We start from the raw sequence: 17,242 nt of genomic DNA on the forward strand, positions 1-17,242 counted from the left end.
CCCCACTGAGTGTGACAAATTTAGTTTACCTGGAGGTGTGCAGGTATCTATGGGCGACTGGACAAAGGCTGAGCGTCTCTTGGTTGGCATGGGCAGTGCCATCTTCTCTTCTTTGTGTTTGGCCAGTGCTGCCTGCACAGCCTCTGTGTGGATATCTACATAAACAGACAGAATAAACACGGTGAGAAAAAATGAGCGGGGTACACAGAAAGAAAGAGAAAATCGCTGTGTGAAAAGTGTGTGTTTTTTATGTACGCTGTATGCATCCTGTGTACCTGATCTGTAGCGATCATCCCTGGCCCCTCCACTGCGGTGTGTGCGGTGGTGTCTGGAGGCTGAAGACGTGGAGGGGCCCGGGGCCTCAGGACTCGGGCTGGGGTCGACACTGTGGCCAGGAGAAAGCTGTACATCTGGCAGAGAAAGATCCACATCTACAGAACAGAAGCAGGTGTGTGCAAAGACAATAAGTGCAACATTACTGAACAACAAACAAACACGAGCTTTTGGAAAGCTGCACACTTTTGCTTTACATAATGCCATTACAACTGCATGTAGGCATAAATATTACATGATACATCGAGAAGCTCTCTAAATTTAACCTCACTAGAGAGTGTTTGAGAATGAAGTGAAATAAGGACAAGTACTTGACTGATGTATCTTATACTGTTAACGCAGTACATGAAACTAGGCTAGATTCAAGCAAATGTATTTTTAGACAACTGTCCTCTCCTCCCAGTGGGCCTGGGCAACAGAGTCTCAGTGGATATGATGGTTCACAGAAATGAGGAGGCCCGAAGGGACAGGTGCAGGAGCAGGAAGTAACCTTTAGCGTTTCAAAGCTTCCAAATACCTGCTTATACATCCGGGGCAAGCTGCCCATGACATGACAAAAAGCAGAACTCACAACAACTAGGGCTGGGCAATAAAACAATAATGATAATTATCGCAATATAATTTTCCTCAATAACAATATAATAAATGTTCAATATATCGTCAATAAATATTTGATTTAATTCATCTGAATCAAGAACCAATTAGCACTTAATTTTTCTATTAAAATATTTATTTTGTTGAAAAAGATACCTCAGACTTGTGAAGTGATCCACTGTTTGGCATCAAGTGTTTGTCACATTCTGACCATAAAGAAAGGTTTAACCACATAATTAACCATCTGGTTTCTTCAATTTTCACTCAGAAGCAAAAATCTGCCTATAAATTCGAAATAAATAATGATTTGACATATATCGTGATAATTATCGATATCAAATGATACGAAACTTTTTTATCGTGATAACATTTTTGGCCATATTGCCCAGCCCTACTAACAACCATGGGAATGTAACTCAAGTTTCAAATATGCAAGTGATCCATATGAGATTTAGATTTTTAAAGTCCTTTTCAATTCCCTGTGTGCTCAAGTCAAAAACAAGGCCAAGGTTAAACTAGCAGGAAAAGACGTTCAGTATTCTACTTTTTAAATTAGCTCACATTGACTCATCAAGAAGGATATTTTCATGCCAGTGCTAATGTAATGCAATTGTCCTGAGGAAAGACCACACCCTCATGTGAGTGAGGTGGCTGAGAAAAAAACACAACAGATCCGCTTACCAACGAGGACAGAGGTGACTGGCTCGTAGTAGTACAGTGAAACTCTGGTACTTCCCTACTTCTGTGGCTTCTTGTAAACCGAAACTGGTTTAAGCAAATTGTGTTCAAAGTTTCAAAATCGGCAGCACACACTCTGACGCATGCAGTGGTTTTTGTTATTCTTGGGATTTTCTACAGTGGTGCAGTTATTAGAAGAGATGTGCCTGTATGTTTGGTTATCATACGTCAGTTCCTATTTCGGCCACTAGAGTGCCACAGAAAGCCAGGAATTCTCTTGGACAACTTGGACAAAGAGAATCACAGTCACAGTGGACATTCAGTGAAGTTACTTTTTTTTTTTTTTAAATCAAGATGAGAAAAACACATTTTAAAACACACTCAAATAGTTGTTTTTTTATAGTTGTTGATGATCAGCTGAGATCCAACTTCCAGCGTACTGAAGTAATGACTTGATGAGCTGTTCTGATGTAATTACTTTAAGTTTCCACATTACCAAGAATGCTGACAGATGAGGTGGAAATTATACAGGAAAGAGAGAAGCAAGGCTTGGAAGTGAAATGAGGTAAATCAGGGAGGGTTTCTTACTTGGCAAATGGGAGATGTAGGAGGCCAGCAGCTTGGCTTTCTTCTTCTCATAGCCCTTCTGCGTGATGTCACCTAGGAGCGAGGACAGCGACACCACACCGTTAGTCATAATTACCACACAAACACCAGGCAACTGCGCACACAGACACACACACATGAACCAGATGAAGTACACACAGCACTCCTCTGACACACAAACACACAGCCCTCTGCTTTAGCTAATACATTTGCACGGGTTGAGTCATAATAATAATCCTCTTTAAACCAAATCTACTGAACTCCACATGTTGACGGCTCAGTCCATTCACAACAAGGCAAGGAGATAACTACACCATTGTGGGGCCTTACATTAGCCCTGGTGAACAAACATGATGAGTGCACAAATACCTCCTCTGGGCTATGAAACCCAAATATGATTACGACAACTAGCAGATAACTGTGCCCGGTCAGAGAACAATGGCGAAACTGACGGCTATCAGGAACAGTTGGGATAGTAAGCAGAGAAAAGAGAAAGCCATGTGAGCCAGTTTCACATGAGACTCAAGGATTTACCCCCCTCTCCCCACTGTACACCCAGCCTCACCCCTTCCCTTCCTCATTCGGCCTTGGACTGGCAGGACTCCCACAGTCACCAGAGTTTGTTGGAGAGCAACAACAGCGAGACAAAATCTACTTAACTGGGACCCCAAAACACACAATCTGTTTGTGCAGCAAACATGCATGCGAGACACACCCCATCCAGTTCACTAACATACATACACACACAAACAAACTATCCCACTAATGCAAACACTCTCTCAGTTATTCCCCTTCCTCTGTGTCCAGTGATAGTGCCGTATACTATGTCAAGTGCAATGTTGCCAAAGGACTGCTTAGCCTCAATCCCGACACCTCCTCCACACTTTATCCGGTGACAACAAGTCACGTACTGATACAAGGAGAAAAAGGAGAAGATTAAAGAGGAGGGGGTGATAAACACATGGTGAGAGTTACTGGATGGAGTAAGAAGGAACAACAGCCTGGTGTGTGGATGAAGAAAATGAGGAGAGAATAAGGGGGAATGGGGGGGGGGGGGGCTGGATAAGCCGGCACTGGGTGGGGTTGTCCCATGTGTGACTCAGATTCTGTGTGTTGTGTCTTAAAGCTTTCTCACACTCTAGTCCACTATCTGCTGGTGTGTGAGGAGTTCGCCTGGAAAAACAACAGAATCAGAAAGTAAGTTCCCCTTAGGGCCGAGTATGTAGATTGTCCAGAATGGGTTGGGACTCATATTTCTGTTCCTTCCCATGCAGAAAACCCTTGAGGTTTCACAACACTGTGAAATCATGAGAAACAGCGGAACAGGAGCAGGAGGGAGTAAGTCAGAGACCGTTTCAGTGAGAGGGAGCGTGTGATTGAGCGGGTGCGTATTATTGCGTAAAGACGCTCAAATGGGGTGGCCAGCACTGAGCTCCGACTTCACGCCTGGGTACACAAACTAGCCTGAAATCTACTTGAAACGAAAAACACAGCAGCAAATTACAGTCCCTTTTTTTTGTTTCTCCTTCTCTCACACATGCCACAGACTTGTTTATGTGAAGGGGTAACACTTTACAGACAGACATGCAAGCACGGCAATCAGCAGCAAATTGATTGCAGTGGACTGGAGCGTCATTGTTGTTGGAGACAGGGTTCTGTCGAGCCTAGTGCTGGTGCTCGAGTGGTGCCCGGAGGGAGAGGAAGGGAGGGTTGGAAAGATGGGAGGGAGGGCAGTCATTAACACAGACAGAGGGGAGTCTGTATTGGTGTGGGGCGTGACAACAGGCGTGGACTGGCACGGCCACAGTGGCTCTGTGGCTGGCGGTGGGCAGAGAGATACTGAGGGGTTGACAGAGCGACTGTGACAGCTGCTTGAAAACAGAGGAAAAGCTGTATGTTTTGAGAGCAAGAATGTGGTGTTTTGAGCGTGAGCATGAGCATAACAGTACAGTGACTGTGTGCGTGTGTGTGTGTAATCTGAGGTCAGCGGAAAGGATATGAGCGTTACCCCACCCTGTGAGCGCACTGCCAAAAATCGTCTCCCTGTGTCTGTCTAGAGAAAGAGGAATGTGCTGATGGGAGAACACCGTACTTAACAGAGAGGGCCAACTGGCCAGGAGAGCTAGCGCAATGGCCAAAAACTCCCCTGAGGTGCAGGAAGTGAATGTATCTGTGTGTGTGTGTACACAGCTGGTGCAGGTTAAGGGGTGCTACAGTACACAGAGGAATGAATGCTGACTGAGCTTGGAGCAGAGTGGCATTACAGCCCTCCTCTGTGATATGTGTGTCAGTGTGTCAAACCACCACGCCGTGTGTGTTTTGTTGTCCAGGCATATGCTGGACCTGCATAAACATAGTTTTGGTAGAGGCAGTCTGTTTGGCAAAGTGTGTCTGTAAAAAAATGGCTCTCAGATGCATAAACTGATTGACAAAGGTCATCTAATTTCTGTAAGCAATCGTCATCCAGGCCTTTAAAGTTTGTCTTTATCAAGCTGCTTGTGTGAACAGCCTGACCAATGAGGCTGTTTCAGAGCTCATTGAAGACGAGATGACTGTGACCCTCTAACTGCTGCTGTGACCTCAGGACAAGCCATATTTACAGCTGATCCTCTCACAGCTGACAGTGCAGGGTCAGGGAGCGGATGAACACACACATAAACACCATTCCCATTCACACCAATGATTACAGCCAGATAAAGCATGTCCTAACATAAAGGGATTTTACAGCAGAAGTCATGCATCCAGGCATTAGTGACCACTTCAGTTTTAATCGGCACACAAGGCTTTTCCGGGTCTGATCCAGCACATTGGTGATATGTGTGTTTGTGCAGCTCGTCTGTGTGCCATGAATCAGTTCATGCGCAACATGACAGTTGAAGCCATCAAATTTATCTTTCTCAGATTTGCAAGAAGTCTCCTGCAATATTCTGGTTAAACTGTACAAGTATGGCTATTGACATGCCATGCTGTGATTTGAGCTTATTGGTGACATAAAAAAAAAAAAGAAAGAAATAAACTTCTTCTTCAAATGTTTTGAGTTGGATAAAGTCAACTGATACCTTCAGCCCACTCTGTTTAGTATCCAGAGACGTGGATCTATAATATTAGCGGCTTCATGGACACCAGGATGAAGTGTAATGGCCCCACGGACGGCTTCTGTCAGTAAATCATAACACTGAAATCTTTATGGGAAGTAATCATTACATCCATCACAGACAGAGACCCTCCTTCTTGAGGAAAGGTCCAATAATCCACTACATTCAAAGTATGGCTTACATGAAAGAAATACAAGAAAAATACAAGCTGTCCAGATGCTGCAAATGGTACTAAAAGAGTACTAAACATTAATGTCTTGATAGAAGTGGGTTTGTCCGAGCAGCTGAAACGTTGAATCATCTGACTGACTGACTGAGGCTGACACACGTTTATCAGGTCACCCTTAACAATGAACTAAATATTTGTCTTTCTCAAAACAAACCTAAAGAGGAACACTAATACCACATCAATGGTGAATAAATGATGAGTAATGACCAGTGGTATGAGAACGGCACACAGTCAGAGACGCATATAGTAAGGAAAGGCTGAGGTTATGGTTATAAGAGCACGCTGTGTGGTGGTGAATACACAATGAAACACAAACGAACTGGGACAAATCCTAACCAGAAGCACCTAAAACCTTATGAAATACTCCAGGTCATTCATCAACGGGTGAAATTAATATTGGAATTAGTAGAGGACTTGAAAGGATTTATTCGGTTTGTGTTGATAATCTGAGCGAGCAGTTTAATTCCTGCTGCCACCATCAGCAAACAGCACTTTGGTATGCATTTACATAAAACTCCAACAACACCACCACCAGTGTGCTCCCCCAGCTATTCTTTAAATCAGAGCAACACCTGCTGCCAACTTTTATACAGTGTCATTGCTTTTTCATCTTAACTGATGGAAGTTGGTGCTTGAAAAACTGTTTTTAATTTTGGAAAATGTTCCTCTCTGCCTGAGAGGCTTAGTGAAGCACTTTTTTTAATGCCAAAGTTTACCATCTGTTTTGTGGCCAGAGCACATTTTCTTAAATGAAAAACCCACAGGCAATTTGAAAAAGCGAGTGTGGAAGTGCCTTTAGTTGTTTTTTAAAGAAGAGAGGTTATAGATGAATATGGCAGTAATGAACATGTTTCTGCCAGCAATGCGGGGACCAGATTATGGAAACACTCCAGAAGAACCTAAGAGGAGCAAGCACAGTTTCCAGGGGTCTGACTAAAGGGCAGAGGTCACTGCCGGGCTAATGTTTCCTCTTTAAAACAGAATAATGAGCAAATAGTGATGCTAGCAGACAGGAGAGTCTGGACTGTGGTTAACACACGTCCATCCACCAACCTGCGACACACAATCAGATTAAACTACAGTGCAGTGGTACAAGACTCTGTATGTGTTGTTAGGGGCAGGGGCATCTCTATGGACTGCCTAAGTACAGGTAGCTGTAGCTGATAGCTGAGAGGATCCTGGATCCACGGCTATCCATTCTAGTTTCATTGTGGGCCCTTCTCACGTGAGGGGCGCCTATACTCAGACCCCAGCCACATTAATGCGTTTTCGTTTTAAAACGTTTGCGCCTCCCATACAGACTAAAACGGTGAAAACAAAGACCTAAAACGGAGAAGTTTGGAAATGCTGCAGACCCCGTTTATTATTTGAAAAAACGGGGACGACTCCCAGTCTGTTTTCCGCCGACACAGTCGCTTTTAACTCCCGTGTTACATTCAGAAACCGTCCCAGCTCGTTATTGATCCATGACAAAAAAATATCTGGTGTGGTTCTTCGTCTGTAGTACTTTATTCTTTCGCCAAATCTTCTGTAACTACAGAATAAAGAGACAATCTACCTCATGTTTACACCGGCACGCACATGCCCAGTGTACGTGAATGGCCGCGGTCGTTTTAATGTAGACGGAGATCACCTCTGATATGCAGCATAAACGCTGGAGACCATATTCGTTTTAAAACTCTGTTTTTAAACAAAAAGGGAGTAGTATGGAAGGGGCCTCAGTCCCCCCTTGTCCAGCTCCCCTGGTTGGGGGTACTGAATGGCTTTGGGAGTCAGCTGATTAGTGTCCAAGCACGCCCCACAGCCCCCACCAGTTTACCACAACCACACTAAGCTCACACATGAACAAGCTTTAACCATTTTCATGTCAAATGAACAACAGGCAGTGAGTCAGTTTTTCACTTCTCTGTTGATGATGTGAACAGCACTGATGTCATTAAATATGGGTTGTTTCATTTCTGTTGAGGTTGCAAACACAAAACACATCCGTACATTGCACAGACCACTGCAACCCCCCTACCTTGCGCGCACACACACACACACACACACACACACACACACACACACACACACACTTAGCCCCCCCTCTGGCAGAGCTCTGTAATTACTGTGGCCAGATTAGCATCCAGCTCTTGTAGGAAGTGACATGATTGTTTCTGCCACCCACAGTTTCCACTTGCCTAACAGTATCAGTTCCTCTCTGCACACACACAGGCACCTACATGTCACTTGTCAGGTTACTTGCAAACACATGACTGTACACTCTCAAACAGCTACACCACAGTGAGAAAGCAACTACCTAGATTACACAGATAGTGATAAATAAAACGTGAGAATCAACCAGCATTTTTGGCTCTATCCTAATCTGTAATCTGAGATTACATCTAACCTAACAGATTAAGTCGCTGCGTCTGGACATTTCGGTGGACTTGCTAAAAGGGTAGATGACAAAAATGTCTGAACTGAGGCTAGCCTCCAACCATGTAGTGTAAGCTTATCTAGTTCATGATCGGGCTTCTAGCCAGCGATTCTGGTTCAATCTGCACAAAGATGTCTTTGTTTATTAGTGGTTTATTGTCTGTGACAAATGTGACGCTAACAACACTCTTACAACTCAATCTCATGAGATATAGATACCAATTAAAGAAAGCTGTAATCCTGTAGGGTCTCGGTGAGCAGATGACAGCGAGAAGATGCACAGAGCACAAACAAAAATACTCTCACAAAATGCCACAGTACGCACATTTACATGCAAATACACACATAAACACAGGGCCTGCGAGAGTAACTAACGTCACCCACAGGATCTTATTTATAGAGACTCTGAGCAGAAACACAAAAACAATAGGCAGACTGTGCTGAGAACATGGCTAAATAGCACTCGGCAGGAAATGCAAATGAATTAATCTGACACCAAGGCCATTTAATAACACCTATAGATGTTAGAAACTAACTAAATGGAACCAGTTAGATTAGATAAAATATTAAATTCCAACACTGTGGATGGGCATTCACATGTATGATTTATTCTTTCACTTTTCATTTTAATACTGTGAAATGGAGTTTAACCAATTACTCTATTAATTGATTAGTCAACTGACTGGAAAATAAATGGCAACTAGTTAATAGTAATTATTCAAGAAAATACACTACGAAGTTTTTAAACCAAAACGATCTCCATCCACACCAGCATTTTAGCTGTGTATCAGAATTGATCTGCGTCTATATTAAAAAAACGACTGAAAACACATTTGGTGAAAGCAGATTGTTTACCCCGCAGTAGCAGAAGATTTGGTGAAAGAAAAAAAGTAATATTACAGACGAACAACCACAACAGAGATTTATTTGCATGGACCGACAACGAGGTGAAACTGTTAGTGAAAGTAACATGGGAGTATAAAGCGATTTTGGCGGAGGAAACAGACTAGGAATCGTTGCAAAGTAAATAAGCACAGTACAAGTGTTATTTACACAGTTTAAATTTTTTAAATAAAAATAACAAAACATCAACAGTGTCTGTAGCATTGTGTTTTTGGCCCAATCAGGAAGCCAAACGTGAGAGTCTGCGTCAGTGTTTTTAAAGTCCTCCGTTTTCACCTGTCCGCACTAAAACACAGTAAAGCAAAAGGTCTGCCTGTGTGGTTGGGGCCTTAGTCAAGCAAGCAACTAAATACCTCTTTAGGAAATTGCTGTGGGCATTTTTCACTATTTTTTTATATTTATAGACCAAACAATCTATTATCTAAGATAATAATCATTCAAATACCAAAATAATGAAAACAGTCATTATTTGCAGCTCTACTGTGAATACACTGTTTTACCAAAAGATAGTTTGATCAGATTATCTGCATTTTAAACCTTGCTTGGTCAATTGTCATCCTCACAGTACTATAAGAAAATACAAGGTATATTTTGGGTATTTTAGCATATCCTTTTTTTCTATTTAGCAATTGTGAAACATTTATTGGTGTAATGTGCCTCATCGAACTTTAAAAAATAAATAAATTAAACATAATTTATTATGAGGCATCAGAGCTTGAACTGAATAGGCAGCCACACCCTCAGGACTGTGCAGAACTCTGCAAATCTTCACGTACTTTTTCTCAGTGTATCAGCAGCTGAATCACAGCTATTAAATATCAACAGCAATCAGTTCGCACTCAGGGGGTATTTTATTCATGCCTGGAAAGTGACTCAAGTATTTATACAAATGCCTCCCGCCTCCAGGACCAATGTTTTCCACTCCAAAAGCAGAGCTACAATTCCTCTGGGAGTCAGCGAGGGTGAAGTGTTATCTGGATGGCTGAAGAAATCTGCTGGCCAGCTGAGAAAAAGGTGGGAGTTCATCAATGGGAGTGTAATTTCTCTTGACAGAATCTCCATCGGGAAAAGGAGATTTGGTTCGTATTTGGTTGCTTGGAGGGCAGAACCAGCAAGTCTTTACTCATTTAGTCTTTATTCATTTAGCTGACGCTTTTATCCAAAGCGACATACAATTGCTATATGTCAGAGGTCACACACCTCTGGAGCAACTAGGGGTTAACTTAAGGCCCATTTATACTCCTTCGTAGGGTTTACGCACTTGCTCTGGGACACATTGGTGTCTCACAGTGGATTCGAACCCAGGTGTCTCACACCAAAGGCATGTGCGCCTTATCCACTGCTCCATCAGACCCTTTAGCAGGTCAATAAATACAAACTCATGCTATGGGGACACTACATTTCATGCTCTATTTAAAATTTCAGTCTTGGTCTCAACGTTCCCATTGATGAATTATACTGAAAATATACACACAAAATAAGACACATGACATTTTGAGTTTTCCATTAAATGTAAAAAAGGTATTGAAGTGTTTAAATCAAGTGAAATATCAAACTGAATACTGTGGACAAAACAAGACATTTGTGGACTATCTTGATCTTATATAAACACTGATGGGCATTTTTCACAACTTTCTGACATTTTATAGATCAAACAACTAATCGGTAAAATAATCCCCACATTAATCGATAATGATGAATGCAAGTTGCAGCCCTAGTACAATACGTCATGAACATCAACAAGACATCTTGTTTTTTCCTCTATCTTAACAGATCCTATGACAGATGCTGATATGCGAAGAATGTCTTTTGTGTTTTGAATTACTACTATGATGCACTACATTATGATAGTAAGAATAACAGATTAGCACAGATCATTTCAAGTGAAAAAAATTCTGTGGTGTCAAGGCTTTCAAACAACGGTATGTAACTTCTGTGTTTGCCAAAATACGGACAGCGTGAGGGAGCACAGAGGATGTAACAAAAGGTGTGAGCAGTATTGAAAACTGACAGTGAAACCATGCAAGTGGCACTAGTAGGAAAGCAAGAAGGTGGGGCTTACAGGGAACTAGAGAGAAAAGAACAGAAAGACAAAGGCGAAGCAACTCACCATGTACATACACACAAAGTCACTGTGTTAGTTAGTTGTGAGGAAATCACACAGCCCTTCAGCTAAGCACCTTCACCATCATAAAAACACACACATTCATATGAACCAACTTACTGGCCAACTTTCAATTCAACTCTCCCTGACTCAAACACCTAATTGTTTCATCAAATCAGACCTTCCTGTATGGGATAAAAACACTTTAGCTCAATTGTGTTGGACCTACTAAGATGAAAATCAGACTGGACTGTCAGCATCCTGAAGTTATTTTTAACAAAGAAATAAAACAAATGTTCCTTCCAAGCTTTTAGAGCATCCACATTATGTTTGAGTACAGACTTCCTCCATTACTTCTATTACATTGTGCATTTTATACTGGCAGAGACGGCACTCTGGAGCCAGCTGTGTGAGTACAGTGGGGTTTTGAGCCAGGAACAGTTAACAGCATTGACAGCGCATTTCTACTTTTGACTTATTGAGAAAGGACAACTGGAGAATAGAGCACTTTTGATATCGCTAATTATTGCGATAAGTATAGAATCTTTAAGGCTGATTTTTGCTCCTGAGCGAGAGTTGAAGAAACCACATGGTTAATTGTGGTTTAAACTTTTCTTTATGGTCAGAACAAACACTTGATGCCAAACAGTGGATCACTTCACAAATCTGAGGCAGAACATTCAAAACAATTATGATAAAACCGTTGTCAACAAATATGCATGAGTAAAATTAAGTAAAAAGCTTTTTTCAGTCCTTTTTCCTCAACAAAATAAACATCTTAATAAAAAAAATAAGTCCTAATTCACATATGATTCAAGTGAATGAATCAAATATTTATTGACTATTAATTGAACATTTGTTATATTGTTATTGAAAAAAATTATATCACAATAATTATTGTTATCGTTTTATTGTCCAGCCCCACTAGAGCGCCTAACTCTCGTACCTGAGGTCACTGGTTCGAGTCAGGACCGTGCAGAACAAAAAAATAAAGGGCTTGCCGGGCAGGCTGTGTTTTTGTCTGAGCCGACAGACTCCGACAAGATGAGAGGAAGCGGACTCTCCTTTGGTTATACATCAATGATGCTTGGTGCGCAAACACAGTCAAGATGGACACAGTTTCCTTTTACTTTTTTCTTGCATTCATTACACTTTTTATGTGAAGATGAAAACTATATTATCACCTTGTTGCTGCCAAAAAATCTAACCGCGATTTTTCTGCCAGATATTGCAATTCTGATTCGATTTGCAATTTTTTTTATTGAATTTATGCTAAAGTTCAAAATTCAGTGCCAGTCTATTTTTGACGGAAGCCGCGTCCAGCAGCACAGAGCAGATGAACCAGGCAGGAAGTCAGACACAGAACAGCATAGGAAATCCAGTTGATTTTCAAAATAAAACCCCCGTTGCAGGCTCCCGATTGTACATCAACAATAAACATAGTTAAAACAGAAAAAAAGAAACATTTTAACTACCTAGCCGACTTAACAATGGTAGAAGTACAAAATTTAAGGACAACTGAACAAATAAGCAAAATTTGAACAAGTCAGCAAAATCAGACAGGCAAACGCTCTTATTCTGAAATGCTCCAAGTGGATATGTAATGTTATCCCGCAGAGAGCGGAACGGGCTCACTGAGAGCTGTTATCCGCACACAAAATGACCAATGAACAACATGTCAACAACGCAGGGCAGGCTAAACGCTCCGCTGCTGAAACACTTCAGTGTGAGTTGACGACGGACAAAACCGCGGCACAGCGGCTGCCTGTGTCGGTTTGGCTGGCGCCATTATACCACACGTTTTCCTCTAGTTTCGTTTGTTGTTGTAAAATGTACACACCCTGTTCCCGCTCTGATGGGTGAGCAGGACCGTAACCGTAACTTGTAACTGCATGACTGTAAAAAAAAAAGGGTCAGATGTGCTGTAAAATTAACCTACATTTTAATCGCTGTCTTCACGATTAGCTAATCGCTTTCTTTCAAATCGCTATTTCGAACTGAAAACAATTAATCATTCAGCCCTAGTATATGGCCTATTGTTTTATCTTTATTTACAATTTTTTATAGGTTACCATAATTTAATATACATTTAACATTATGTAAAGTTATCTGTGTGTGTAGTATGAACAAATATTAATTTCGTTATACAACCTTGTGTTGCATAAGGATAAATAAACTATGTTGTACCTTGATCTTGATTTGGGTCAGTGTTTACCTGAAGACAATAACAAGGATGTTGTACAATCTTGGTAGTGACAAGCTGTTTTATAGATCAGAGCACATCACTTCATCAAAGTGATGACGGGTGAACAACTGTGGATGGTTCACTGACTTAGACAACTGATCTCAGACAGGCACAAGTGGGTTGCTGTTGTTAGCAATCAGTAGAGGTTAATGTAGTTTACTCTTCTGCCCTAAAGCACATTGTAACTTCAATGGGCGTAGGTGCACAGAAGAGTGAGACCTCCTGAGGTCAGAATACCAGATTGATATCTGATCAGATTAGCGAGCTAACTTTTCCATTTACTGTAGGAATGTACCGAAATGAAAATTCTTGGCAGAAGCCGAAACCGAATATAATGAAAAAATTTGCCAAATAGCAAACAAGTCCATTCACATTTTCCCATATTTTTTGGCACTTTTTTTTTTTTTTTTTTTTACAATTGCATAAATTAAATAGTCAAATGTGCTTTTTACTCAGTGGTTCCCACAGGATTTGGAGAGACTGGGTGGGTGTGTCCATTTACTTTTAATGTACACATGTAATATGTTTTATACTTTGTGTGAATATAATCCAATTAATCTTATTTCCATACTGTATAGACACCTTATTTTGAAAACTGGACATTGTCACATGTGTATCCTCATGCGAAATTCATTAAGTCCAACCCAATTTGATAAATAATGTTGTATGTGGTTCTTGTATCACGTAACACGAAGACTTCATAGCCTCTCTTCAGGTAGGACTCTCATACAGCAACACTTGTCTTTGTAAAGAGAGAAAATGGACACAAAGCAGACCTGACAAAGCATGAATTCATATGTTTAACAAATCTGCATCATGTTGTAGTTATTTCGGCATCAGTTTAATCAGTTTATTGCTATTTAATCACAGCAAAATGTTTACTTTGGATTCATACAGTTGTAGTACAGGCGAGTTGTTTATTCACGTTATCGCCTTAAAATCGCCTTCTCGCGTTGTGTGTGAACACTTGCAGCGAATGTACTCACGCGAGGCAAAAATTTGCGGTTGGTCTGAATGCGGCATAAGAAGTCAGCCACAGATGGAGTGGATGTGCTAAGACACAATTCAGCAGAACAGTGTTTGCAAACGGCGATTTTTGCATCTTTCTCAGACACTTTAAATGCTTCCACACTGCCGACATGTCAGTAAAATTTATTCGGTCTTTTGACTTGTTAGGTTGAACACCAAAAGTGCTTTTTTTGCTATTTTAAGCCGATTAATTTCAGTGGCTGAACATTCAGTGCATCCCAAATTTACTGGATTATCTGTCACCTACAGCTATTAGCGCAATAATAGCTTTAAAATGTTATTGAATTGGGGCTATCACACCAATTTGATGAGTAACTAACAGACCCAGACTTTGGATAGATGTCTAAATGAATCCATTGCACAAAGCTGTCTAGACTTTCATCAGTGGAACTAATTTGCTTGGAATTATGGGTACTTTTTCTTTTTTTTTCTTTTCCAAAATAAAAAACATGGCTGACCAAGCAACCGCATCATGCTTTAAGTAGCTCAGCTCCCTTTACTCTAGTAGCCATCTGGAAGACTTCAACAGTTAAAAGGGCATTTGCAATATAATTTCCATAACTATGTTTTCAATGATGTATAAAGACCTTACATAATCAACCGTTATGTTTTTATTACCTTAGAATGAGCCATTTTTATCTACATACATGGACGTCATCATGTTGCACCGCCATGTTTCTCCAATAGCCCGAAAGGACAAGCGTCACTACTTGAATACATACGAAGAAGAAGAAGTAATAGTAGTAGTCGTCTGGTTTATTAAGTAAGAGAAATGGAGGACCACACGTATTATTTAGCACAAGAGCCGAAAGAGTGTGACAGCCACCGTAGCTTCTCCTACACACTTGGAAAGGGAGGAGTGAGCGGTGACGGAGTCGTTGGTTGGAATTCGCAACCCTCATACTGAACCTTTAAGTGAAACATTTAATACCATAGAACAATACACAGGAATGTCCACTAGCATAAAATCTCAATGCAGTGCAGACATGTAGCAGAGCTGAGATAATGTGGCTTCTTAATGTGACAAAGCTTAGTACTTCAGCTAATTCATCAGTCAGGCTCAGCATAGTCTCCTTGGGCAAACAAACCACTTTCCCTTCCCATTGCTCGCTCCACAACATTGTTAGCAAACCACAGATTCCTAACCATCGTTTACTCTTTTAAGTGCCATTGGTCAGCAGGTGTCAGTGAGTATTAACTTAGAAACATGGCTCTTGATTCAGGGTTAGCCTTGTGGTAGAGCGGCTAGCTTTTAAGGTTTAAAATAAGTCAGTCTTTATTTTCGTTAAACTGTCCAACTAGCAATAAACTAATCAAAGAGCAATATTAAGATTTGTCTAACACTACAGTGAAATACATCTTTGTGAAACCTGCCCCTGGTATTGATCATGCTGGCACTGTCACATTAGTAACACATGCCTTTTTTTTTTTTACGTCTGCCTGTGTGAGTTTGTCTGTCACTTACTCTTCCAGCTCATTTATTTAAACTATGAAGGTAGGTCATTAGACTCTGACTTAATTCAGCACATTGTAAAGACAGGGACAAAACCAAGTAGATATAATTTCAACAGAGGCGGCATCCTGGCTTGTTTACTGAATGAGAGAGCTTTGTTTTGGCATTGCTGGGTAACCAGAGTGGAAGGGAGCGAGAAGTGTCGGATTTCACCGTGGCGGTGTTGTAGTTAAGAGATACAGGGATCAGAAGTGTCGACCAGACCTGACCTTCACATCAACTGAACTAGCTTAAATACACACATATGTCGCCAAACACGTGCCTTAAGAGCTTCGCTATTAGCAATATCCTCTCCATCTCTAGATGACACATGTACAAGTGATGCTCCCTGACTCTGCTTAATTGCTCATAGATGATTGGTTAAAAGAGAACATTAAACAGAAAGATGAATGTTAACCAGGCAGTCGACTCATTAAATCAATATTATAAGCTCATAACAAGCCTTGAGTGGCCTTTGAGAAGCACTCACACGCGGGGTGTTGAGTCTACAGCTGACAATGAAACCACACAGGCCTTTTTGCCTGCGTTCCAGTCCACCACCCACTGCTCACAGTCATTATACACCCCGTCATCAGGATGGGAATCTATCGCTGCTCTGAAAATGATGGCTCTGAATCTGTGGGGACGCTCAACAAGACGCAACACTAGAGGAAAGCATAAAAGAAAAATACACTGTGGTAAAATAAAGGCTTTATAAATGCCTGTCAAGCTCAACACACAAATCGCTGTGTCAGCGAACACATGTCACTTCATGTGGAACCAAAGGTGCAAGGTCACAGGGGGGTGGTAGCGAGGGGATGTTAGCAACAAGCTACTCACTACAACACAGGCAGGTAGGGGATTAGATGAAAGTGGAGTAACTGAAGGAAAGGTGAGAGACTGGACAGTGCAGCAATTTGAACTGTTCCTGAAAACAACGTAAAGACACAATAACTTAACAAATGCAGGTACATTTGAATATCACACTGCCAGAGTTTAGCCACCACAAACAGATCATTCAGAAAATGAAAGAGGGTGCACTGAAACATCTGTTTGATAAGTCAGTGTGAATTGTTAAAATACCGCTTTTCAAAAGCGCTGATGAATAATTGCTGATGAATGATTGCCAAGTTAATTGTGGGTGTGTTTATATGCCAACAAGTGTGCACACGGTCTCAAGAGAAAGTTTAGTTGGATAATCTCTAGTGGCTGTTTCACAACAATCACTGCCAACTGATTTAGACAACATCCAGACATCCAGTCATCGGTGTGTCATCTGTGGGAGCATGTAGCACGACACAAGCCTACTGTACAACAAGGGCCTCCTACTGATATAGCAGTGTGAGAAACTATGAACTGTGTTCATGTACTTACACTACTCGCAATGGTCTGTTCAATGGTTGCAGAAATCTAGCCCAGTACTCGTAACAACACAGATCAAGCTTAACAGCCCAACCCATTTTTAGCTCATCTCCAGGAAATGACGAAGCCTGGCCAGAAATGTAGCTGTGATCAA

General features: G+C 41.3%; 1 protein-coding gene across 4 annotated transcripts in view; it reads right to left on the bottom strand.

The window, feature by feature from the left end:
- dip2ba (disco-interacting protein 2 homolog Ba) overlaps window positions 1–17,242 on the bottom strand; it is a 44,197-nt gene that overhangs the window by 18,786 nt on the left and 8,169 nt on the right. For 2 of the 4 annotated variants that reach the window (XM_046055987.1, XM_046055986.1), the window contains exons 1-4: window positions 2,777–2,965; window positions 2,194–2,265; window positions 276–431; window positions 30–155 (exon numbers count right to left, since the gene is read on the bottom strand). In XM_046055987.1, coding sequence (XP_045911943.1) covers window positions 30–155; window positions 276–431; window positions 2,194–2,265; window positions 2,777–2,915 — 493 coding nt within the window. In that variant the 5' untranslated portion in view covers window positions 2,916–2,965. Of the gene's footprint in view, window positions 1–29; window positions 156–275; window positions 432–2,193; window positions 2,266–2,776; window positions 2,966–17,242 lie in introns of those variants that run through there. The other 2 variants (XM_046055989.1, XM_046055988.1) reach the window with 1 other exon arrangement.

Source organism: Micropterus dolomieu, linkage group LG08, assembly GCF_021292245.1.
Source record: "Micropterus dolomieu isolate WLL.071019.BEF.003 ecotype Adirondacks linkage group LG08, ASM2129224v1, whole genome shotgun sequence".
Classification (NCBI taxonomy): domain Eukaryota; kingdom Metazoa; phylum Chordata; class Actinopteri; order Centrarchiformes; family Centrarchidae; genus Micropterus; species Micropterus dolomieu.